General features: G+C 43.2%; 1 protein-coding gene across 1 annotated transcript in view; it reads right to left on the minus strand.

Moving 5' to 3' along the window:
* Positions 1-1048: 1048 nt before the first annotated feature.
* myo16 (myosin XVI) overlaps positions 1049-25844 on the minus strand; it is a 67012-nt gene continuing 42216 nt past the window's right edge. Inside the window, exons 22-35 of the mRNA XM_085920823.1 lie at positions 25571-25723; positions 25169-25369; positions 24363-24438; positions 22085-22281; positions 20511-20591; positions 18835-19040; positions 14691-14793; positions 13980-14076; positions 13622-13904; positions 12310-12692; positions 10969-12201; positions 7455-7607; positions 7249-7331; positions 1049-3720 (exon numbers count right to left, since the gene is read on the minus strand). Of these exons, the coding sequence (XP_085776949.1) occupies positions 3547-3720; positions 7249-7331; positions 7455-7607; positions 10969-12201; positions 12310-12692; positions 13622-13904; positions 13980-14076; positions 14691-14793; positions 18835-19040; positions 20511-20591; positions 22085-22281; positions 24363-24438; positions 25169-25369; positions 25571-25723 (3423 nt within the window). The 3' untranslated portion in view covers positions 1049-3546. The remainder of the gene's footprint in view (positions 3721-7248; positions 7332-7454; positions 7608-10968; positions 12202-12309; positions 12693-13621; positions 13905-13979; positions 14077-14690; positions 14794-18834; positions 19041-20510; positions 20592-22084; positions 22282-24362; positions 24439-25168; positions 25370-25570; positions 25724-25844) is intronic.

The raw sequence follows: 25844 nt of genomic DNA on the forward strand, positions 1-25844 counted from the left end.
TCAATGGGACCTGCGTGTCATGTTTACCTTTTGCTATGTTTCACGATCAGAGCACACGTCTCAGTGAGAAGAAAAACCAATGCGTTTGTTTGTCTCTGGTGGCTTTCAAAGCAACCTCAAGGATCAAAGCAATCCAGAGGCCATCATTAGGTACACCTAGATGATCCAATGGCACAACAATCTGCTTTACTAAGACTATGCTAATCTTGGTTTGAAACCGTTATTCAAAGCCATAACGCAACTTTGAAATCCCTAACCCAGAACCCTAACCCTTGTGAAATACCTTAACCCAGGTTTGAATCAGAAATGTGACGTTCTGGCTTGAAACATTACTTTGAACTTCCAAACCTCTCTTAAACCTTTAATTTGAAAGTCTAAACCTACCTGGAATTTAAAAAGACCAAAACAGATTTATAGACCAATTCCCGACTTCAAATTCTCCACCAATACAGGGGTTAAACCGTACTGACCCAGAATTTAAACCCCTCCTAATTTCAAATTTCAATCAATCTAAAAACCTAATCCTTGTTGAAAACCCTAAACCAGTTCTGTAATCCAAATTTTAAACAAGCCTGACCCCGTTTTAAAATCTACTTTGAAAACCTAACCCTGGATGGAAACCATAAAGTGAAACGGGGAAATTGACTTTGTCAGAGCTTCATTTAACATGAATGTTACATGAATGTATTTTTAGTGCTGATGCAGACCTCAGCATCCTCTGTAATGAACACATTATGACATAATCTATACAATTTGAGCATTATTATCTTCTTAGAGGCTGTATTGCTGATACAATGCTTGTATTGGATATCAATGGTGGTGGGTGAGCGTATTATCCGATAAATGGCATCCCTAGACTATCACAATTTTTTAAATCAATCATGAAATAGATATTTGGCACATATATTTGAATCTGAGAATGAACAAAATTTTTAGTTTACTGTAAAACAAACAAACAATGAAATATAAAGGCTAGCACTGACACAGTTGTGCTTTATTGCTGTACAGTATTTATAAACAATAAACATTTAACAATAATACAATCTCCCTCCCACACACAAACACATGAATGCATTTTACGATTTGTTTTAAATTATGTAAAAAATACAGTATAAAAAAATCAAAACAATGAGACACATTGCTCTTTATATGTCAAAACAATAGTGCACAGCTGGATTGGAGTTCTAAAAAAATGACAGAAAAAAATGTGAAATGCATGTAGCACCAAAGATATACACGGATGCCCAATTAATTAATCTGGCAACATTTTGGCTAACACAAGAAGATAGTGAGTGTGTGTCGTGTGCGTGTGTGTATATGAGCGGCTTGTACTGTAGATGGATGACAAGGCATGAGACAGCGAGGTGATTCACCACTGTGATGGGAAGCAGTCGGCCATGTATAATGTCTAATCTTTTTAGCATGTTTTAACAGCTGGGCCTTTATCCGCTTGACGTGTGGTCATACAAACACAGTATTAATGGTAATAATAACAATAATGCCGGTCTAACCATAGCAACCTCCAACTGACCTTACTGTTGTTCTTAATGTTTGTCAAACTGTTTTCAGCACATTTTGATATGCTTCACCCATCATTCTTCATTGCTGGAAAACGGGTTATCAGTGCTAGCGCAATGCAGCTGTTGCCTTTTGCGCAACCACCATTGAATCGATTACCGCTCAGTGACCACCAGGTTGAAATGTGAATGGTTGTTTCTATAGACTCACTAACTGACTGCTGACAAATCCAAAGTGTTGGAGAAAATGGAGGGATGGGTTAATGAAGTACTGAGAGTGTATGGCGATGATGTCCACCTTTTTGCCTCCAGATTGGCTTGAACAGGATAAGCAGTGGAAAATGGATGACCAGTCTTCACACCATGAGTTTGCTCGCACAGATTCTACATTTCCTACAAATCTGAAAAGGAGAAGTGATGGAGAGCATTGGCTAAAAACTACTCATACTGATGAGTTCACGCTACCATAAACCGGTGACTAGATTATCAGTGTGTAGGTGTGGATAAAAAGAATGATTACACATTGCTTTCTGTTAATTGGTCGATGGAGAATCATCCACTCTGGCAAGATGACAAAATTGGAATGGTGGGAACTTGTCTTGTTTGAGGAAAAGTGATCACAAAATGTTCTTCACGGCTGTCCTTTTCTTTTGTTGCGTCACATTCTTCTTCTTTGATCAATTCGTGTGGGGTTAGTTTGTCAACTGGAATCCAAATGTTGACTGTCTGCCAATAAAGTAAGTGACGCAGTAGGTAATAGAAAGCGTGTCACGATTGTGAGAAAATATGTCGTAATTTATTTGTAAATTATTTTGCTATCATAAGCACTTTAGTTGTTTATTTTCTGTTGTTGTTCTTTTAAATGGAGCCACAATTGATTAGTAACACCGAATCAATTGGACATGATGAGGACAATCACGAGGAATGAGGAAATCATTTCGAGCTATCGATACGTTTCGGTTCTAATGATTCTGACCCACCTTCAAAAAAATTGGGCCGTTGTTTGAGCACCACCAGGCCTATTAAGGTAATGCAAACATATCTTGTTATTAGAACAAAATGGCAGGCCAGGAGAAGGGAGGGATGAAACATTATTAAATAGAATAAAAACAATTTCATTGCCATTGACATTCTTAAAAACAAGGTATTCACATTTTTAAAACAAACCTCAGTCATTGCATCGAACCCAAGGCAATCTTTCATCTCTGTCAACATTGTTTCATCTCTGTGCTTGGACACCACTCACTATTTACACAGCAGTTACCGTGGGAACACCCGTACAGCTACTCGGAGCCATTAACAAGGAGGGAGGAGGTCAAACACCAAAGGGCGGCAGGATGGCGGGAGTCGGGTCTGTCAGTTGGGGTCAACCACTACAGAGGGTAATGGGGCAGATTCTGTACAGACGAGGTCATCTGCTTTTCCACCTTCACTTTTCAACACGTTCCTCACAGGACGTGGAATGAGAACAGGCTGGGTATTCTAAGGACTATCATAGACACTTTGGCACTGACAGAAGAAGTGATGCCATGCTGTATTTCTAACTGTCGTGTCAGATCTCTTTTTTACTACAAAACAAAGTGCAGTCGAATGCATTCGTCCAAAGGCTGTTGTCAAAGGCCGGCGGCGGAGAGAAATGCACCTTTGGAGTCTACTGAGGTTCACCCGATCCGCTGTTGGCATGCAAGGCTACTCAGCGAGAGATTTCTGAAACCTGGAGTGTGTTGAAAGGCCTTGGTTGACGTGTAAACTTGAAAAGTCGTTGGAAAGCTCATCAAGTATGATCAGCAGCACCTTTTTTGGAGGGGAGGATGGACCTTTGACCTTTTCCCTCTCACACCAACCATGCCAGCTTCTTAAAATAAATATGTCTATATTTACATGTCCCTGGGAATCTTAATGCTGTCTGCTTTCCACGCATTTCTTTAGAGTCACAAAGTGCTTGGTAAGTGGCAGGGTTAGGGGGCGTCCTTTACAGCCATACTCAAAGGCCACTCCATCGGGTGTTCTCAAATCCTCGCATCCTACGTCATGGCGAATTCTTCCTGCTGGACCAGAGCAGTGCAGGCGGCACTGGCGGAGACTGAGACGGTGGACGGTGTTTCCAACCCTTCCGCCCCTCACAGTGCGCCTGCCGCCATTGCAGGAGCTCTCGCAGCGTGGTGCCCGCATCCCCGTTGGTAAGACGCAGCCTTTGGAAAGCCTGCATTTGGACAGAGGAAGAAAGTGTGTCAATTCTGACCGGCCAGATGAATACAGCGGAACCTCTAAAGCCAAACAGCTCCGAATTTAACCGTGTATTTTAATAAAAATATAGATTCAGGCAGACATATGTAATGTCCGGGAACCAAAATGATAGTCATTTTGATGGGAAAATGAAGCTTCAAATTTGCTGCACGAACCAGTTGTACTTTTATCTCCTCTAGATAGCACTCTCCCTTCAACTCTACTGACTTTCCATTTCTCAAACCACTTCATTTAAATCAACGGTGTCAAAAAATAAAACTGGTTCAAGAAGCTTCAGTTACTAGTAATTACTGTATTTTTTTAATGGATGATAAAGCAGACTTACAATTTCTTTCGTAGGTTTTGGGGTAGTATTTAAGTCTAAAACATAGTAAGTCTTAATTTGCAAATGGGCATGGTTCTTTATTCTTTATTATTCTGTGATGCCACCACAGAAAGGTAGCAGAGATGGCAAAGAGTGAAAAAAGGATATCAATTTCACACCGGAATGGATTTGCTCCAATTCCATTATTCCCTAATCATTATTTCAAAACCTAGTGAACAGCTTTTACATGAATTTAGAGGTTCCACTGTAATTATTTTATGGTCAAATAGAACCTTAAACGACAAAATGATGATTTAGAGGTTGGGAGCAAAGTGCAGCATGAATGACAAGCAAATGGGAGTTCTACGCAACGAGACAAAATCTAATTAATGGAGCAAAAAGATTGAACACGCGTCATACTCTAATCAGGCAGCCATTAGAGTCGACGCCTACAGCCTGGGAAAATCAGGACATGGCTATCATTTCTATCGGAAAGAAGATAGAGATGTCGCCATCTCTCCCGAGATGATCGACGTCAGCGTGAAGCAGGCGGAGAATTTCCCCTTCTGATTGACAGCTCTATAACGGTGCATTCACATCTCCTGGATGGATTGCTTCAAAAGAGCTCACGTGTATTACAGTCGGGGTCGTTCAGCGGGGACCATCCCCAGTGTCCCGCCCAACTGTACACAGACTCACACGTACACATTCACAGAGGACATCACTCATCTGTGAGTGGATATTCTGGTAGATCAATCAGAGATGGGAATTCCAGAAAGAGGAGTGAGCATGGCTGATACATACCAGAATAGAACATGGAGGTTGTAGTTTATTGATGACATCACATTACAACCAGTGAAAATTTAATTTACCTGCACAATTTAGTTTCGAAGCCAGGACTGAAATCCACAATTCGATTATGGTTTGTGGCCTTTGGTGGTAGTGTTGCAGAATTAAATCGCATTAAAAAGCGATTTGTAATATTTTGGTTACACTTTATACAGTTGTACAGTTGCCTACATAACTGAAAGGTACAACCACAAATGTGATAATTAGGTAGTGCTTTATAAAAATAAGTTGATGATTAACTGTTACACTATAACGCAAACTTGAAATCAGCTGCAGTGTAAAAAAAAAAAAGGGAATTTAAAATTTCAAGGCAACAAATTGAAAAATATTTTAAATTGGCCAAATCAACAAAATATTTTCAGTTAATGTGAAAACTGGCTTTACATTCTCACCCAACTTAAAGATATAAGTCTCATAGTTCCATTCTAAACTTTTGGTTGGTGCTGCTGGAGGGATTAGTGAGCGAGAGAGCGAGCGAAAGTGCGAGAGAGAATTTGATAGAGCCGGCATGCCTCAAAGTTCGCGTCCCTGTTTAACCCGAAAAATCAAGGTCATTTTGTGAGCAGCGTAGTCAAGTTCTTCCACTCCACATTAGGAAAACAAGGACTTTGTGGACTTTCTGCAACAGAGAGAATGTCCTGTTTAAACAGAAGAGGACTATCAAACACAGCTGCCTCCAAGGTCACCATAGGGTAATTATGAAGGCTGCCTCATGAAATGTATTCCATCAGTTGAGGGTTCTTAAGATAGGAATCACGTAGCATACAAACTCACAGCAAAAATGTACGAGCCTACCATGACTGTCCTTACTACAATTTGAAGATATTGTTTCACTAATTGCTTAGCAATAGCCAAGAAGCTGAATACAAATGCCTGATGTAAAACAAATGTACAAAAATAAGATGCAGATAAGAAAGAGCCTCACTTGTTCTGGAATCAGATGTTAATTATAAGCAGGGATCCGTTTCCAGAAGAGTTTTGAAAAAAAGGCAATGCTTATTTCAATGTGACCCCCCAAAATTGCCCCCAAAATAATAATAAGCATGACTGATGATCTTAGACTTTCATAGAAAAATGATTTCACCACCAAAGATGGGATTCCCATCAGCACTTTGATGAACTCACAATGGATTTGATGGAAGCATCGTTACAGAATGAATTTCCGGACGGACTCACCACATCCCTACATGTGGACTGCAGCTTCCAGTAAGCGCCCCCCCCACCCCACCCCCCGCGCAACACCCTCGTCGATCAGAGGGCGGCCCCAGCTCCAAATGGAGAAAAATTGAGATGACCCCTCTGGAAGATAAAGGATAAAATGATAATCTTGTGGTCATTGAGTAAACATATGAAGACATATCGACAAAATGATCATAGATCAGGAAAGCACTCTTCAAGGACTTTAACAGCGCATGTGACTCGGTGGGGTTTGTCGCACATTGATTTTTTATCTTATTACTGGTGAACTTTGAACTGAGCCGTTACCCCAGGCAATCAAGATCTATTACCTCCAAAAACTGAGGCGCTGGGAGGCTGTTATCCTCCTATGGCTATCTAGTTTTGAGGCAATCTGATTAAAATGGTGATTTTGCTTGTGAGAGATATTAGTGTGGTAAACATTAAGCAATACTTGGGCGAACAGTTCATACTTGCTAAGATTGACAACAAACGTGTGTGTGTGTGTGTGTGTCTGCACTCAAGGCTTTAAACTCAATCCTGCAACCAAACACCTGAGTGCAGAGGCAGGGAAAGCTTGCACGTCACGGGTTGCATATGTTGCCCCAGGGAGGCCACTTTGCTCACAACGTAAACAAAAACAATAACAGCTGAAACCTAAATAGATTTCAACTTAAACCATGCTGTTTGTTTGTAAATGTGCGCGTCAGTATGAAAATACAGCATAACGTTGTGGGATCTGTTATGTATTACTTGTTATAAACTAATTCTTTTGTTAGCCAAATCAGCAGCACCCAACCAAAGCACCACATTCAAGAGTTGGGACTTGTCCTGCCGTTTTTAATGATGTGTAAATGAAGTTCTAGTAGATTCTAATGTGTCTGCTCCACAATATTGCGTCCGTCTAAATTTGTTCATTATTTTTTTTAAACTCAATTTTCACTTGATAATTAAAGTTTTAACCTCACTTAAAAACACACTCATCTGAAATTATCTGGCATAGCCTATTTGTGGTGTCCTAAATTCTCTAGTTTAATAAGGTCACAACAGAAAGCAACAGTCAACTCTTGTAAAAAAAAAAAAAAAATCAAGTTAACTGCACTTTTCTTACAAACACATACGATAAGTCTATGTACGTGTATGTGTGTTTGTTACCTGCATATGGTGACTATCCATGTGCCTTTGCAGAGAAGATGTGGACATGTTTGACTTGACGTGACTATCATCCTCCAGTGAACCTGAGCACACAATTATATGAAGCGTCTGAAGTGACTTGAACAAGACATCGTTATCGACTTAAAATCGACAGAGTCAACTTAGGATGAAAGGAAAGAATAGTTTGAAATGCAAAAAAAGTCTACCATTGGAGATCTGGTTGCCGTTCTCAATAGGGGCGTGGCTTGATGAGTGAACTGCATGATTGTTGGCGTTCTTGTCCTGTAGCTGCAATGATGGCGAGGATGGGGCGGAGCCACACTCTTCCCGGCCCGGTAAATTGATGTTGGAGTTAAAACCTGGAAAGAAACACACTCGCACGTAAAGTCGAGAATGTGGAGTTCTGTGTGTCTGCTGATCGAATTTAGAATTTTATGGCTTTGTCTACCGCATTCTACACATCTGTATGTTCATTCACACTATTTAGGATCCATTCAGCTGCATTTGGCTGTCCCATTCTGAGAATATGTTTTTCCCCCTCCACCTCCAGTTCATCCATCCATCGCTGGTGATTGCACCCAAATATAAACCCGCCACCCTCAACTCATGTTACCGGTAGGCCGCCACGTGATAGCGGGCAACATAGGTAGAGCAAGCGAGGCGGCGGTAGACGTGAGAAAAGATGAGTCATGTCCCAATCACAACGGTATGACAATGACGAAGAGCTGGCGTTGGGTTCAATCCCTGGCATGGAATGCCGCCGTCGGGGCGAAGGGGGGCGGGGGTGGAGACTTTGAGTCTTATGACAGTGATTTCCTGCAGCCTGCCAAGACCACCTGCCCTCTCCCGCTGGCATTCCGGTAGTTTGCTCATTCCCCGAGGATGAGGGAGGCAGCTGCTCCTCACAGAAATGTCGAGACTAGCGACTGTAACCTCTGTCCCCGCCCCTGGCATCAGGTATCACACTGAGCCGCTTAACGGCCGAGAGGGAACGGAAGTGGAGCATCCTGTTAAGCCCGTTGGCATCCCGCCGCTCTCAGATCTAAGTGGGCCGCTTTGCTTGGCCTACTCAAAATAACAGCAAGGTTGTGATCCCCACCACCCGCCCCCTCAAGTGCCAGCTTCCCTGTCACAAACCCAGTTTCCATCACGCCAACACAGTGCCTGCGTAGGAGCGCGTGCACGCCCGTGAATAAAAAAAAAAGCTGACAACGTCACACTTCAGGCTAATGTGTCAGTGCCAGAGCTCCCATTCCGCCTCTTATAAGGCCTTCAGCCTCTCGCCCCCTGACCATGCTCTGGCAACGTGATGGAGGGCGACCCTCAGGGAAGCAAATACACAAGCCCTGTGACAGCAATGGAGTCTCGCACTTTCTGCTGAATGCAATTTCGAGAATCTCTTAGATAACCGTCCCGGGTCTCCCGGAGCACCGCTTTTGGCCCGTCAGACTGGCTTCTGTAGAACACGAGTGAGCTGTTAAATATTTGATAGGCATCCTCATCATTCCGCTGCTCATGTATTATTAAGCCCGCCACAACTAATACTCCTCCAGGAAACAGCCACTCGGATGAATACGGCATGGGAGGGCAGTTTCTCCTTTGGCTGGAGTGTTTTCGACAGCTGTGAGAATTAAACTTGATTCTAAAACTAACCTGGGATGTCTGACATTTGGTCATTCCAAGTCGGGTTGGGTGTAGTAGAGTACAATACCAATTTGACCGAATTTGCGCTTTGCATGGAGTTTCCATCTTGCCAATTTTTAAAACGGATTGTCACCACACCCCTAGAAATTAGCCTAGCTATTTGGTTTTCTTCCAACAAATTTTCCACTTTGTATTTTCCGGCAGTCTGGATTGTTCTGGGGCAGAAACTCGAATGACCCCTTGGGTGGAAAAACATCTCGAACAAATATGGTAAAGTTGCGTTCGGTCAAAGACTTAAATTGGTTTGGAGCAAATGCGTACTTCAGAGTTGGATGCATTCTCTGTTGGGGAAGCTCAACAGAGGGAGTCGTTGGTTTACAACCGGCTTCTGTTTGCAGTCTTCTGCGACGTTTTAGTGGAACGGACAAATCATTATTGGTTTTTTATATTTTTGTCCATTTTCATTTTAAAACTGAATTGTGTAAATGGGTCCCCTTGGGCTGCAGTAATTACAGTGCTATTCTCTGTAGTTTATGGACTTTTTTTACTGGACTGTTCTCGCTATCTAATTAGCTTTCACTATAGATCCCATCTTCGAGTGCTGTTTCAGTAATCGTCCAAGTCACTTACATAAATATGACTTTCCAAGAATATTCCTGGGAAAAACACACACACTAAGTGAAGCGATGATAAGTCTAAACGGGATAATGCACGCGCGGGACCGCAAGCTCAACTAGGCGTGGACACCGTCACAAATCACTCAAAATATACTGTTTACTGCGTACACACTGCAGCGGCAGCAGGATGAAATGTGCCACAGCTGGCAGTGTAGACAACAAGGTCAGCGATGGCTGTTACTCATTATCTGTGCCCGCTGCATGGATGCGGATCTTGTTTGTTTTCCCGATGGGGAGGGGGTCGCCTTTAAGGGGGCGTGACGGATTTGTGAGGAACACATTGTGACAATGATAATATGTGGGAAAATATGTTTTGCCCCATTTTAGCATAAAGGTCAGCCTTTCCATCAGCATCCCCGGGTTTGCTATGCTCTAAATTACTACTTGCATGATGTAACGGCGCTTGGCAAGCTAAGCCCGCTAGCTCGTTAGCTCTCATGATGCACCTGCAGTGGCTAAAGGATGCTGCAGCTGTATTCTGGAACAAATGGACTAGCTCAAATGTGCCACAAAGCGTGCTTTGCTAGAACATCATTCAAAAATTAGAGAAATGAAACACCTACAATGAAAAACAGAGGACTATTACTCATCTATTGCCCCCTACAATACAGTACAGTGCAGAAGGTAATCACCCAGCACCCAATACATCAACTCCAGACCTGAATCAAGAACTAGAGTAAATACAACACACAACGGACACGCATCGAAGCAGACTGAGTGGGCCATGGTGAAAGAGTACAATAAAGCAGAGGTTAACTTGCCATCACCCCCACGCTAATGTATATCTGGCCCATGGGTTCACTGGGTGCCGTCGGTGCAAACAATGAAAAATGACGAGGAGCTTTATGGTCTTGTTTTATGTGTAACAAGTAGAACCTCTGAAGTCGATCAATGTACAATTCAGCAATGTCCCTTTGGGGTTGGAGAGGGCTCTTCTAGGAACAACACAACACTGCTTGGGCTTTAATTATTGGAAAAATAAAGTCAGAAAAAAACATTGTTGTGGATCACACCTAGTCTTAGCATGGGATTATCATTGTCTTTGTCTTTTTGAAAACAGGAAGACTCCATTGTTTTAATTAATATTTAGTTAACAGGGGTGTCAAAGTCATTTTTGTCGCAGGCCACATTTTAATCATTGTTTCTGTTAGAGGGCCATTATGACTGTCAATGCCTTATTGTATACAGTATAGGTTATGTACACAATAAACTGATGAATAACTGGTTTTGAAATTAGAGACTAATGTCCGTGTAGCATGGCGTCAAAGATGAATGATTTTTTTTGAGGGTTTGCGGTATGAATTGAGGGCTTTAATTCATATTGATATTTGGGAATGGGAACACAATTTGATGTCAGAGGTTCCACTGTATGTTAAAAATGTGTGTTGGAGTGACAAACCTCCATCTCGCTTCTTGCGTCCCATTGAGGACTTCCTCAACAAGCTGCGTCCTGTGCTGAACAAGGTGTTGAGCTCATCCAGGGGGCTGGTTAGGGGTCTTCCATTGGCCGGATTGAACAACAAGGGTGATGAGGAGCAGGAGTGAGCTCTTCGAGGTTCCGGCCGGCACATCTTCGCAGGGGAGTAAGGAGGCGGCTTGCCCAATGGTTCAACACTTGGTCTTTGCAACGTTATGGCCTTGGAGGAGTCTGATTGGGTGACAGAAGCGGTCCGCGTCAGCGTAAGGAAGCCGGCGTCAGGTGGGAAAGGGAAGTGCGAAGGTGGTCTGTATGGAGGAGGTGGACCACTTGTGGTAGAAAGAGGAAGTGGCGGGGTTAGTGGAGGGGTAGCCTTCTTCTCCGGCATTAGAACGGTGAGGCTTGGGGAGGAGTCAGCTCGCTGGCGCACATATTGAGGTGACAGTGGGCTGTCCGGACCTGCAGAATAGTTGAGATTGGTCTCAAACACCGGCAGCTTCTTGACCTCTAAAGGAGTGAGGGGAGACTCGTCTGAAGCAGGGGAGCAGGTGACGGGAGATGGCGGGAACACCAGGAGCGGTGGTCGATGCGGGAGCAAGTTAGGAAAGGGGGCCGGAATGTCACAGACGCCATCTTTTCCATGCTGACTCCTGAGAGCGCTGCCGCTTGGTGTGTTAGTTGGGTGAGCGATGTCCAAAGCTGCCATCACCCCTGACGTCATCCGTTTATTCTCCTCACTTTGAGGGCGACACATGCTAGATGTAACGAGGCCTAAGTTGAGAACCTCCAGCTTGGTTGGTTTGGTTACAGCGGCGGGCAGAGGTGCAGTATCATCGGGAGGAAAAAATGTCATCTCCTCATAGACGGCCTCTGAATCCGCTTCTTCCGGACTATCGGGTGGCTCTTGGAGGCTCCGAGCTCGGGGCTGAGAGCTAAGCATCTCAATGTAGATGTCCTCTTCGTCCTGGACCTGGTAGGGACTTAGCGCAAAGCCCTGTGGGGCATCCAGGGAGGCCGCTTTCTGCATCATGCCGCCGGTGCGCGACAGCAGTGCTGTCTTGACGTCAGCGGGGCGAAGCTGGTGGAGGAGGGGTGCCACGGCGTTGATCTCCTCGTACGAGCCCGTCAGCTTGGTGTTGGGACTGCGCTTGGGCTTGGGTGGGGGCACCTTCCTCATGGTGGTGTAGTCATCGCTGTGGGGGCGGGGCTTAGAACCTGAGAAAAAATTGAGAAAATGTTCTTGAAAATGGGGAAAAAAAACCTGAAATGTAATACACAGACTAGCAACCATCTGTCATGTCTTCTAAAAACAAGTGCATGTACCTGCGGGGTCTGTTGGGGACAGCTGGGATTTGGGGGGACTCCCAGCTGGTGAAGCATAACCTTCTGGAGTGGGACTCTCCTTGACCGCCATCACCAAGCCGGCACTAACCACCTCGTACGACGCGCTCAGGCGCGTGTTGGGGTCCCTTTTTGGTTTTGGGGGAGGTTGCTTACGAGGCGAGGAAGTGGCACAACAGCCGATATTGTCCATGTTGGTGTGAGCGACTTGCTGCAACGCTGGTTTGACTGCCGGGCCGCTGGTGGAGTGTGTTGTATTCTCCATAGCCAGGGGGAGTGGCACCGAGCTGGATCGAAAGTGCCGAATGACTCGGCTTCCCCCGTTCCCAGCACCCTCATGGACTTTTCCAACTTTTTCCATAACCCTGCATGTCATATGAATAATTACATCACTACACAGTCCAATTAAAATTGTAGATGAACTCTTCTATCATCCATGCCATAGCCACCCTTGAAAGCTTTTTCTTTTTTTTACATATGAATGCAGCATTACAGTCACACATCAACTGTCATGCCACAAATGTGAACTAAGGAGGCCAATTGGACAATAAAGAGACAAGAGATTATGTTTTAGATCTAATCTCCCCAACAGTAATTTGATCATATCCAGTTTGATATTTCCTACTCTAATCTCAGTGAACCATCTGTTCGTCCTATGATTGCATGTGGGGGAGGCTTGGGGGAGGGGCATGTGGGAGACTATGAGCGTAAATGATTTTAAATACCTGCGGACATATTAAGTTGGTTTCACTGAATTTGAACATGTGTAGCATTTCTTTTGCGGTAAAATTCTTCTTGTGAAATATTTTATAGTTATCCAATTTAGTCACACTCCAATATGTGATTGTGTGTGTGTGTGTGTGTGTGTGTGTGTGTGTGTGTGTGTGTGTGTGTGTGTGTTTTTGCGGCAGGCAGCAGATGTCACATGCACAAGGACACTCGACACAAGGACACTTTAAAGTCAGTGGGATCTTGTTCAACAATAAATTAGTATCCAAAACATTGCACAAATGTTTTTGATACAGTTCTTGGATCAGATCTCATGAGATTGTGCAAGTGTGCCTCATGCTGTGGCTTTTGACTGTAAGTGTATATTTGTAAATGTAGCTCGAATTAACCTTCAGAAAAGCCTTTAGAGTTTGGATTGTTTTGTTTACTTATAAGGTTGTTTGAAGAAAACCTGATTATTTTGTAACGGGGGCTGTGTTACAAGCGTACAAATTGTAACCTGCCTGTGAATTTGCTATTTTGCAACTTTGCATTTATAACATTTATCAATGAGTTCACAAATCACCTTTTAACCGGTTGATCCTCCTCCTTGCCAACAGGGTCGGGCCTCTCCCCGAGTGGCGGGCTGCTGCCAAGGGCGGTGGCAAGGATGAGGCCACTGTTACCGTGGCAGCGCAGGCGGTCACTTTCCCGTGCGATGTCAGACGCGTTCTGTATGACGAGGTAGTCGTAAGTGCGGAGCCCCATGTCTTCCGCCCCCTGTAGGAAGCGATGCACGCTGCCCTCGTCCTTGTGCCGCGAAGACAGCCGCCGCCGGACGCGTCGTCGGACTAGCCAACCACGTACCACTGAAAGGAAGAATTACACATTTACGTATGTCGGAATCTACAAAGAAAACTCGAGTCATCAATATTTATCTTTACCTTTCTGGCAGGTGATGATCTTTTTATGCAGCTGGTAGCAGCGGTCGTTGAGCTGGTCTGCCTGCCAGTATTTGAGAAACACTTTACTGGTGCCCATCTAAACACACAAAAATACACAAATGATGAGGTTTAAGAACATACAATATAGTTGGGGATCAGAGACCCCGGCAACCTGTGAGACGATGGGAGTGCGGCGATGTATGACAGATGCGTGGGTGTGGACTGTTGACACCGCATTCAATTCCTTCATTTAAAAAAAAAAAAGGGGCGGAAGGAGTCACGACGGTATTTGGAAGGGGACAATCACAATGATGGGGTGAGTGACATCCTTCCAGCAGCTACTACTTGTAGAATGGACATCCAAAAAGCCAACATTGTGAAGGAGTGCGTGTGTATGTGTGTGAGTGAGTGGCTGCAGCTGATGTGACCCTTGAGGTCACTCACTCAGACACAACAGCAGTCTGGCAGACGGGGAGCAAGAGGAGGCAGGGTGGATGGGTGGGTGGTTCCGAGGGGTTCCCTGTTCATGTGTGCGTGCGTGTGTATGTGTGTGAGCAGCTACGAGGGAAGAATGATGATGAAGTGGGACAGCTGGAACGTGTTGACGAAGATTCCAAGGAATCTCTGACAAACAGGGAGGTGGGGGTCAGGGGATTAAGTCATTTGACAAAATCTTTTGTTAGCGATGGGAAGACAGAAAAAGGCGCACACCTGCCATCCCTGCAGTTTGGTCTGTTGCAGTACACAGCGACACTTCTCCTCCGCTGACAATTTCCTCTTGTCGCCCAGCGTTGGCACAACGAGATCTTTGTATCTGAGACGCACAAAGACAAATAAAACATCAGAGGAGAGAAGACAGTGTTCAACTTGAACAAGAGGCTTTAGTTGGGGAGAAACAATAGGTTCAAAGGTCAGGGGGGGTCAAAGACCAGCAAAACAGCATCTGTTCCTGTTAGGGTTGCCCGGGGCAACTGTGGCTATGAATGGTCATCAGAATGAAGACATTGGTCTGTTTTGTTTTTTTGGTCTGGGAGTGAGACATGTTTAGTTTGATTATAAAAATGTGTCATGGTTGTGTTGGCAGAATAATGTCAATATTAAAGACCTTTTTGGAAAGTCTGCTCCACTCAAAAGATTGTGAAGCAACACAGATTTGTTTTGAAGCCGTTCGAAGGAATGCGGACCAATAAATCAGCAGGATTTCCAAAGGCCACATTACCAGTCCAGCCACTCAACATCAAGATAAGGACCCGCTGAGTGCTAACCCTCTTCACTCAGCAATCCATTTGCAGCTGCGTCAGGGTTACTAGTGGAACTTTGTAGGTTGTGAACTGTTCTGGAATTCTGGTCAAATTTAATGTGATCATATTTAGAAACGATTGTTCCCAAAGTACTCATTCCATTTTAAAATTCTGCTATTTTTTTACATCATCTTTACAAAATACAAATATCCAGAAGAAAAACACAATCCAAACTATCTGGTAGCACAACTGGCACTGTACACTGTCATTGTGTACATTGTGATATTGAGTAATCTACAATGTCATATAGTAGTACATATACGTAGTACATATATGTAGTACATCACTCCAACATAGTGCCCAAGATGTAGTGTGTCACCTTCATGGCACAAAATCGTACAAACCCTCTCAGAGTGTGCAAATACAGACTCTGTTCATTGAGTTCAGTACTTTTACGTCCCTTTTGTTATCCTCAAAAGCAAAATATATCACTACTGCTGCCTGTAGCAGTCAATTGTATTGCAGCATGGTGCGTCCTTCTTGAGATTATGACCTCTTTATAATCCTGACGCCAATTAAAATTTATCTATTAAAGCTCTTTGGGTATCTACATTGGGGGTCTACACTGCGGGGGTCTTCTCTATGTCATCTACTTTTTATCCATAGAAATGGATTGGTAAACCATTTTTGGGACTTGGATTGGGTTAAGTCACATTATTCAAAGCCAAGATTGCAGTCATGGCCTTTGGAGGAGAAGCGGGTATTCCCCAATCTATTCCCACCAACTTGGAAGCATATTGAAGAATTGAGACCGAAATGGAACAAAAAGGTCCAGCCCAACCCGTAATTGATGAATTGACTGATGAGAAGTATGGCCTCAAAGCCTTTGTGCATATGTCAGCTATGTTACATCCAAATTTATAATCATAACGCTGTTGGGGTTGTTGATGGAGACATGATGATGTCACACACATCAGATGAAGCAAATATAACAAGCAGATGGCTGTGAATCTAAATCACTCACGTTGTCATTTGCAAGCAAACGTGGGTTGGCTTGATTTGCGCTTGAACCCTGGCTCACCCTCTTCCTGTATGGAAATACCAGTTCGGCAGACTATCCCCCACAGGGCCCATAAAACACAAAAGAACTGTGTAAACCCATAACCCCCTCGATGGGCATAAGAAAACCTTACATGGTCGCTCGATCCACAAATAACACCCCAAAAGTATTCAATTTATAGTTCAACTAGAATCTCCTCTCAAAGTCAATTGAAACTTCAGCACCTAACAATTAACTAAAAAAGTTTGGAGCTAAACACGCTACATAAAGGGTGTTTATCCGCCAGCCGGCAGCAATGAGGGTCCACTTGTCACTATCCACTCCGTGTGATGGAGTCGTCTGAAGTGGTCTGTGAAGAAATGCTGCAAACACTCGAAAAAGAGGGGCCGGGATTTACACGAGCGACACAAAACGTAGACAGTATTTGACCTCGCGCAACTGTCAGGAAATAAATTTGGCCACAAAACAGAGAGAATCATAAAAGGCAAATAAAAGCAATGGTAAAATAGATTTGCTCATAAATCTCCAGTTGCCAGGACACTAATGCAATTCCCTTAATACAGCCTCGAGGACTTTAGGGAAGCGGCCTGTATGTGTGTGTGTGTGTGTATGTGTGTGTGTGTGTGTGTACATGTGTCTGTGTGTGTGTGTGTGTTAACAAGAACAAAGCAAAACTCAACCTTAACGGCTGACTTATTGCTCTGTTGTAGGATTTGGTCAAGGGCCGGGACCTGATCTTAAACGGGGGACAAATGGAAAAAGGGATTAGATCAGTAGTAGGGCAAAAAAAATAAAAAACTGATGTCCCTTGGGAGAGTGGAGACAGTTCATTGGTCAAGGCTGAGCCCAGGAGGGGATAAAAATGACACTATGAGTTCCTACACTGTTTTATTCCAGCGTTTACATCAGGGTAGCCTGAGACAAAAAGGTCAGCGTGTTTACACACAGAATACAAGAAACAAAAATAAAAAGCATCGTCTCAAAATCCGAGATGGGTGATGATTCAGTAAAAAAAAAAAAAAAAAAAAGTTGAAATGCTTTTCTGATGTCACAATTTCTTTACTTTTTAGAATTATCATATTTTTTCATTCACGCAATGCATTATTAAGTATTTTTATCAGGAGGCCTTCCTCATAAAATTGACTCATTTCTTTGGAATAGGCATACTTGGGCTAAATCAATTGTTTTTCCAAAAATGCATCAGATTTTGTTTGTGTTCATCATTCCTAACAGGGCCTCAAAATATTTTCTTATTACGAAATTATCGGGAAAGTTCAGCCCCTCAAGCCAGCTTCCAGTCACCTCCATTGCAAGTAGACATACTGGAAAGTCTCATGGACTCATAAATCAAAAGACACAGGAAGTCTACCATTTAAGTGTGAAGCAGCCATTTTAGTGTCATTTAGTGCAATTTCCTAGGGGGCTTCAAGAACAAACTTGTATTGGAGAGTTTTTCCAATTAGCCCCAAATTTGAACAATGTGTACAGACATAATTGCAGAAAACTGCTTCAATTGTTGCGTCTTTGGGAATGCTTCGATGGATGACTTGCCATAAAACACAATTCTAATGACTGAGCCCTACAAAGTCCTCACAGGATGAAACATTTCACCACTGGCCCGATTTTGATGCAGACATCCAAATACATACCCACAAAAAAAAACTATATACATTGTGAACTTCTACCTACCTTTTTATTCTCCATTTGGTCACAATAGAAAGTCTGACATCACTTCAGTAAAAGCCAGAGCAGGAGATATGATGTGATGTTGACGGTGTTGGGTAGTGGAAACTTTTTGGTGAGGGGGTCAGTGTGCGTGTGTGTGTGTGTGTGTGTGTGTGTGTGTGTGGGGGGGGGGTCATGTGATCAGCTTTGTCCTCTTTTATAATGTGGGAGGAATGTCCATGTTAATCCCTTCACTTTCTAAAGCAGACAATAACAGGGGATGAGAGAGAATGACAGAGGAAGGGAGAACCAAAAAAAGAAAAAAAAAAAGAAGCTTGAAGCCACATTACCTCCAATGCTTGTAGGAATGTGAAGATGAGGGAGAGATGTTAAGTAAATTGCAAAAGAGATATGTCAGAGAACCATTCTATTTCCTGGCAAAAAACCCCCAACCTATTTTGACATAGCAAGAAAACTCCGCTGAGGTAAATTGGTGAGAGTAGCAATGCAGTGAAGAAAAGAGGAGCACTAATGATGTCAAATTGAAGTAGTGGAACACGGAGACCTCACACGCAACTCAATGCATCCGTGTCACGCTGACATGAGAAACGTGATAGTGGCGTTTATTTGCTGCAATGGACTCCCATCATCCTCCTAAAGTCCGGGTCCCAATGTGCTTCCAGCAACAACAAGGAAAGTTGCCGTGACCTCTGGATGCTGATGCTTATCTGCCTGTGTGCGAGTCATTCTTAGAATAGATGACATCATCGACAACAACTTCCCTCGAGTATATCACCATTCGTATTGTCACCTTCTCTCAATTAATACCCTCTCCACCATGTTGACTAAATTATTGCTTCGAAAACTGCAAACACACTGTCACACTGACCTGTTGAGGAATCCAGGAAAGGACAGGCGAACGGGGTAGCCGTAACGGATGGTGCGCACCATGTCGAGCACGGCGACATGGCGCAACTGGGCGGACACGTGGGAGCTGTCGAAGGTGTCAGCCTGACCGCTGGCATTGGGGCGCAGACATTCCACAAAATGGGCCGTGGAAGCCTGCAGCTTGCTGATCACTTCCGACAGTGAGTTCTGCACAGAGGAAGAGGGGGCAGAGTCAAAAACTGTTACTATAGAAACAAGATGGCCTTTGCTTTGATTGAAGACCTACATTGGCGCCTGTTTGATCAAGTCTGTTCTTTGTTTGACACAATAAAAAAGAAAATGAGGCTCTCTGTTATACTTGTTAGAGTAACATTTTTTTTTAATCTTCAAGCCCTCAGGTCTTTCATCCGTCAAATACCAACAGGATTTCCTCGAAATCATTCACACTATTTCTAGGAAGTGTTAAATAAGAATAATGCCGAGAGTGGGGGAAAAAAGGCAAATTATCAAATCAAAGTTATGTACCAAAGGAAGTTGTGATATAACTGTGACTTCCTGTGGCCCAAAACAGAATATGTGGTCTGAAAATACATGGGTGGCGATAAAAAAACATGAAAGATTTTAACCCAAAATATGCCAAGAAGATTTTTAAATTCAATATTTTTGGCAGAGTTTTGAAAACCAAGAGTTTACAATTGTACGAGAATAACTTGCAAAATCTTTGGATTAAAAATGCCAATGCAATAAGAGACTAAAATGGTATTATTTCTTTCCATAAACAAACTCCAAATGAAATTAAACAAAATTAATATTACAGTATCACCGTAAATTATGGTTGACTGTATTTTTAAAATAAAGTTATTTCTGTCATCTTTGGAGACAGAAAGCACTATCAGAAAAATGTAAATATTTTCCAGGAAATACATAAAAATATTACAAGTTTTGAGATGAGATTTAAGTTCTAAAATTACAAAATAATTTGTTGTTTATGTAGTGTTACAAGAAATCGTATTGATATTCTTTCGAGTAAATTGTCCTTTCTTTTTAATGTTGCCCCAATCATCTTTTGTACTAAAGCACCCTTAACCCCGCATGAAAACAACTGCATGCTTGGGCACTTCCCAAACGTCACCCTCACACTCGGCATACCTTCCGATTCCCGCCCCTCGACTGCAAGCGTCATCGGCAGCCCTCACATGGCCGAATACGTGTGTGCTGGCAGGATTCGCAGGAATTCACGTCACACAGCACTTGCTGTCCATTGTTCATTCATTCATGAGGAGGGCTTCAAGCGTGGTAAAGCATCATTCTTCAACCTCCTCCCCCCTCCCTTTCCCTGGGGGACTCTTGGACCACGCGCCCACAAGGTCACTGTGATTGTGAAACACACTGGCCTCATTCAAAACACAGGCGCTCTTTCTCCAAGGCGCCTTCTCCGGACTTGCATCACCGGCAGGCACTGCACTTCCCTATTTTTAACTAATATTATTGTTCGGTGACAAAAGTTACAAGGCTTTACGACTATGTCAATCAAAGTAAAAGGAAACTAGAGCCAAAAATGTCGATTACTTGGAAACAAGATTGGACGGACCTAATATACGAACTGCTTCAGAAATGTCGTTACACAGATAATGTTTATCATTGCATTGCACGAGTGACGGATGTGCATGTTGTTACCCTCAGCTGGACCGCCACTGTGATGGGACCGCAGCGCTCTAATCGTTGAAGGAAGGAGCTGGAGCCTTTCTTCTTCAAGATCTGACAGTTCAAACAAAGTCGGAGACACACACATGAGTAACTACAAAAAACAAGATTTTGGATGGTTTGAAGGCAATGTGGTTTGGATACGAGCTCTCATTGCCATGGCAACCCCACAGCATCATGTTAAGTGGTGTGGTAAAATTTGGGGACTAGCTCCTTTTTTTGTGTGTATTGCTTTTGAAGATAAAACCGCCTCCACTGCTGTCAATTTATCGCTTCATCTTATCTGACGTTGCTTGCTCTTTGGCTTTCCAGTGACCTCCTTGACATTTTAATTTCATTTATGAAAAGAATGCACCTCAAAAGTTCATCAAACCACGATGACACCATGAGAAATGGGAAGAAATCAACAGAGATCACAATACCTCAGTTCAACTGATCTTATTCACATCAAAGCACTCGGGAATAAGGTGCGCAACATAAAAAACACGTTTGCCCTTCTCAGAAACAAAGTGTCAATTTTTCATAATTTTAAAGCCCGATTTCACAGCTTTCTTTATTTTTAATTCATTTAAATATGACAGTTAACAGTCTTCTCTGTGATGTGTCAAATTTATGAGCCTTTTATCCACTTTACAGGGTCTTTTAAAAGTTTTACTATACAACACTGACAGTTTTACCATTTAATATAGAATTTGTAAGAGAGAAAAAAATCTGAGCAAAGGCCATTTTCTCTTTTCTCAAGTAGATGTCAGCTAAGTATGAACGCACTATTATAGGTTATAATGCAGTATGTTTAGATAAAGTTATCATATCAGAGTGTGTTTGTTTTAGGGATGTCCCATTGTGAGCACAACATTGTGGCCAATCGTAATCAGCACAATGAGTTTCGCATGCCTTACACGACACATGGTATCTATTTACTTATAGCGAGCCCACTGCTGCCGCATTACCTGGTGTTACTCTACAAGCCTGGAAGGGCAGCACTGGGTGTTGTAAGGCTTCTTATGTAAACTCGTGCGCAAAATGGCTAATGAGCCACAGAGACAGAAGGCCGGAACCCCAGGAGGGTACATGAGCAGGAAGTGTCTTCAGTCACATGTGCGTGAGGGAAATGAGCTTTCCAAAACAACAAAATTTATAAAATATAAAAATGGACTAGAATGCATCACATCATTTGATGAAAGATGACCTTTTGTTATTTTTGTGTGATCTCAATTGTGCCCAACAAAGTTTGAGTATGTGTGTGTGGCCACGCATGGTGGTCAGACTTTTTTTTTGTCAATTTAGTCCGTACAAACAAATCCAATTCCCAGAGGTTTATAAATAGCCTGTGGTGGGAAGTAGTTGAAATCAGACCATCGTGTTTGTTTCTAAAAATATAATGATTCTATTTCCATTGATTGTTAGCATCAGCCTAATTGTAATAACAAGCTCATGACTGGTTGTATCACGGACATCCTTCCACTCATCAATTAGGCCAGGGCATCCATGGCTACTGAGATTTATTTTGGTAAATCCGGAACACACTGTTTTGTGACCCAGCATACCTTGGTGAGGTCATGGTACCCCCGGTGGGGTTGTGGAGGCGTGCTGGCCAGGTTAGGTGGTGTTGGTGGTGTCTTGTTGATCAGCAGAGAAGCTTTGGACCCCCTGAGCCCGAACCGGCCCTGGGCCGCTGGGACCAGAGAACCGGTCTGAGTCAACTTGGCTAGGAAGAGCTGCCGCAGCAACACGCTCTCGCTGGCTGTAGGGTACAAAGCACACAGGGAAGAAAACAAGCATGAAAAGAAGCAAGCGCATTGGTGGAAACTGGGGGGTGGATGGGAGAAGAATCAAAGCCGGGGAGTCAGGGTGGGAGGGCCCCATGTAAACAATTAGAGAGCACGTGGACTTTTCCAGAACAACACGCTTACATGACATTAGAAACATTTAATTGTTGGGTTAGGGCAATTGACACACGTGGGAAACAATCCAAATGAAAGATACACAGAACAGAAAAAGATAATGACTGATGGATCTACAGGCACTCAGTCCGACTGACACATCAACAGAAAAATGTTAATCGGACCAAAAAGATACCCGGAAACACCTTCGTCTAACTTTAAGATACACGGAAATGCCTTAGTCTGACTAAAAGATACACAAAACCATCTACAGTATGTTTAAATGAAATATATGTAGGAAAGCTTTGGTTCTTCTGAAAGATACACGGAAACATGCTAGTCCGGCTTGCCTTAGTCTGACAGATTTACAAACATTAGTCCAACCAAAAGACACTGGCGGAGCAAGTTTTTTTTTCCTTGGGGGAGGGGGGGGGGCATGGGGTGGCCAAGGATAATGAAGATTCAATATATATCCCAGGCAAAGAACAGGGGGAAATGTAGAAAAAAACCCTGGGAAAAAATTATATGAATATAAGTCAATTATCTGGCCTGGCACCCACGGAAGTATGTTTAGACTGACATTTGTACTCTGACTTAAAAGATATGCATAATATCTAGATTCAAGTGAGAGATCCACCGAAACATTAGCTGACTGATGAGTCATAAAAATGAACATGTTAGTCTGACTGGCAAGTGCCGGGAATCACCTTACTCTGTCTAAAAATATACACTGAAACATTCACTCCCAAAATCCCCTTATAAGTGATTGAAAGATGTCACAGCGCCGTCTATTGTAGACCAAGTAATATCTTATCGAGCAACACCAGAAAGCTCACTGAACAACAGGCCGCATTCAGAACAGAACTGCCGCACTGTGAAGGACTGGAGGCTTCTCATTCGTTTAAATTAGCGCCAGTCAAGTGGGGCAACTCAGGGCACCAACTTCGGGTCGTCACACTATACTCGGCAACAAAACGTCAAACGTTGGTCAGTCCCTCAAAGTTGATTACTACTTTTTATGTGATTGGAATAATGAATGACTATTGCGTTGCATTTTCTCAAACAAAATGTGTGTGGTTCTGAAAACTGTCCTTGTATTTGACGCATTTTGTTTCTCTGCTTCCATGGTCCATACCATAATTAAAAGATTAAAACACGGATAGTCAAAATGTTATGAGAATACATTTGTGATGGTAACATGTCATCAAGTCATACAATTTGAAAAGAAATGAATGTACAAAAAAATTGTAGACAAAAACATGTTAAGGTGAACTATAAAAAATAAAGAAAAAAAAGACTTTACGCAGCTCTGATTGATTAGATGAGCTTGGCAGATATTTCATGCAATGACGTCATTGATGGGCTTTGCAAAATAAGACATTACCACAAACACAATCTTGTTCACTGTAGGTTCACTTTCTGTTTTTTCCAAACCATTTTTTTCTTCTATTTTCCATATTCAGTGTGGCCCTAATACGCCTCAAAACGAACCGAAAATCAGGGGGAGGAAAAAGAACGTCCCAATGTAATCTCTGCATTGTGTTAACACCTTCTGTTTGCGATTTGAATGCCTGCGCTCGCCTGGTCGCTCGGAGGAGGACAAGGGCCAAGTGTGAATGAAGGCCGGGCCTTTAGAAGATTAGCCACATCATGGAAATTGAAGCAATTAGGCTGCTGGACGCACAAGCAAGGCTGGCAGTGGCACAACGACTCGTCTGTGTCTCGGGAGCTGCGACACCTCACATCTGGCACCTTCATCGACAATACATGCACACAGACACTTCTGTCTGTAGCATACGCCGTGACACACACACACACACACACGCCCTCAGACAGAGTGTGTTTTGGAGCGCTGTTGGTTTAGACATGAGTGGATCTTTGTGATCAAGTATGCGCTGACGCAACAATGTGCTCATATGCGCGCTGCTCAGCGAGTACTCACACTTCATCGTAAACAAGATGTTCTGAGGAAGGGAGTCCTTGTTTTTTATGAGTGATCCTGTGAGGTCATAGGCAATCTGAAAAAAGGACAACAACACAGAATTAGGATTGTTTTCGCCACAAACCCGAGGGGAAAGTATGTTTTAAAAAGATCACGTCTGGAGGAAATGGCCTGACACATGATAATAACAAAGCACAAATTCTAACAAAATATTATGAAGTTCTACTGCACTTGTTGGACATTGACGTAGATTATTTGGATGAAACGAAAAACTGTTTTTTTATTTGAAAAAAAAAATGCTCTTCAATATTCTTTATAATAGAAGCAACTAATGGAACATTCTGTTTTCTATGGGGTGGCGCCTCTTTATTATGTCCGTGTAAAGGGTGCCTGGGTCAATGGGACTGAAAAAAAAATTTTTTTTGCATTTTCGCTGAAAGAACGGTGACATAAAAGCACCGTATTCCACCTTTTCCGTAAATGTCTATAACTCGTATGACTCTATGAATTAGGATTCAAAACGAGGGCTTGCTTGTATTTCTCTGTAACATTGCTCATAAAGCAGACAGCAGCTAATTTTGCTCTTTGGGGCCATTTATCATTATTTAACTGTATAATTAGGATTTCATATACAATGGACAGACAAATATCCATTCTTTCTTATCGGGTATTGCGTGTAACTGTGTCATTTATGTAATGCTGCTTTTCCATTGCTCAACTTGCTTCGGGCATCGTGAAGACAACACCGCATTGGAACATGCATCGCTTCAAATGAGACAACAAATGTTGGCGTTTATTTTTCTGACCTGTCCTGTATAGTGGCGGACAGTAAAGGTGGGGCCTTGATCTTTGGGCGGGGGGTTTCCGTTGCCATCTTTGGTGGTGAAGGAGAGGCCGTGCGTCGGGTTGGACTCCAGCTGGCCGGACAGCCTCTTGTAGAGGTTCTGCTCCGTCGGCCAAAGACTCTGACTCTCCTCGTCCAATACGCTGAGCAGTCCTTGAGGCTTCTGGTGTGCAAAGAGACGCCGGTGTTGTTACCATTCATCCACGGCTGGAACGTAACGTTTGTTACAAAAATTATTTCTAGTTATTGTGTTTATTTTTATTATGCAAAGGGGATGCTTATCATGATGACCTGGGCAGAGAGGGTCATCGCATTATCTACATGACATGTTCACAAAGTTAACACGAGCCCGAACGGACAATACCTGGAGAAAAAAGTCCAGAGTAGATGGATGGTTGCTGGGGGATGGCGAGGTCTCCATGGCGATGCCCTCCTGTAGACACTCAGCCTGCTCCTGCTGGAATAGCACCTCGGAGACGTAGCGCCTCAGCCACTCGTTGGTCATGTTGACACACAGCTGGAATGCACACAACAAACACTTAATAAATCTTCATTGCACATGGAGAGGGTCTTTTTGTTTGACAGCCATTACAAAAACAATTTGGGGGGGGGGTTCTCAATTGGATGTCATTGATAAA

The sequence above is a fragment of the Syngnathus leptorhynchus genome, chromosome 9 (genome assembly GCF_054491065.1).
Source record: "Syngnathus leptorhynchus isolate UIUO chromosome 9, UIUO_Slep, whole genome shotgun sequence".
Classification (NCBI taxonomy): Eukaryota; Metazoa; Chordata; class Actinopteri; order Syngnathiformes; family Syngnathidae; genus Syngnathus; species Syngnathus leptorhynchus.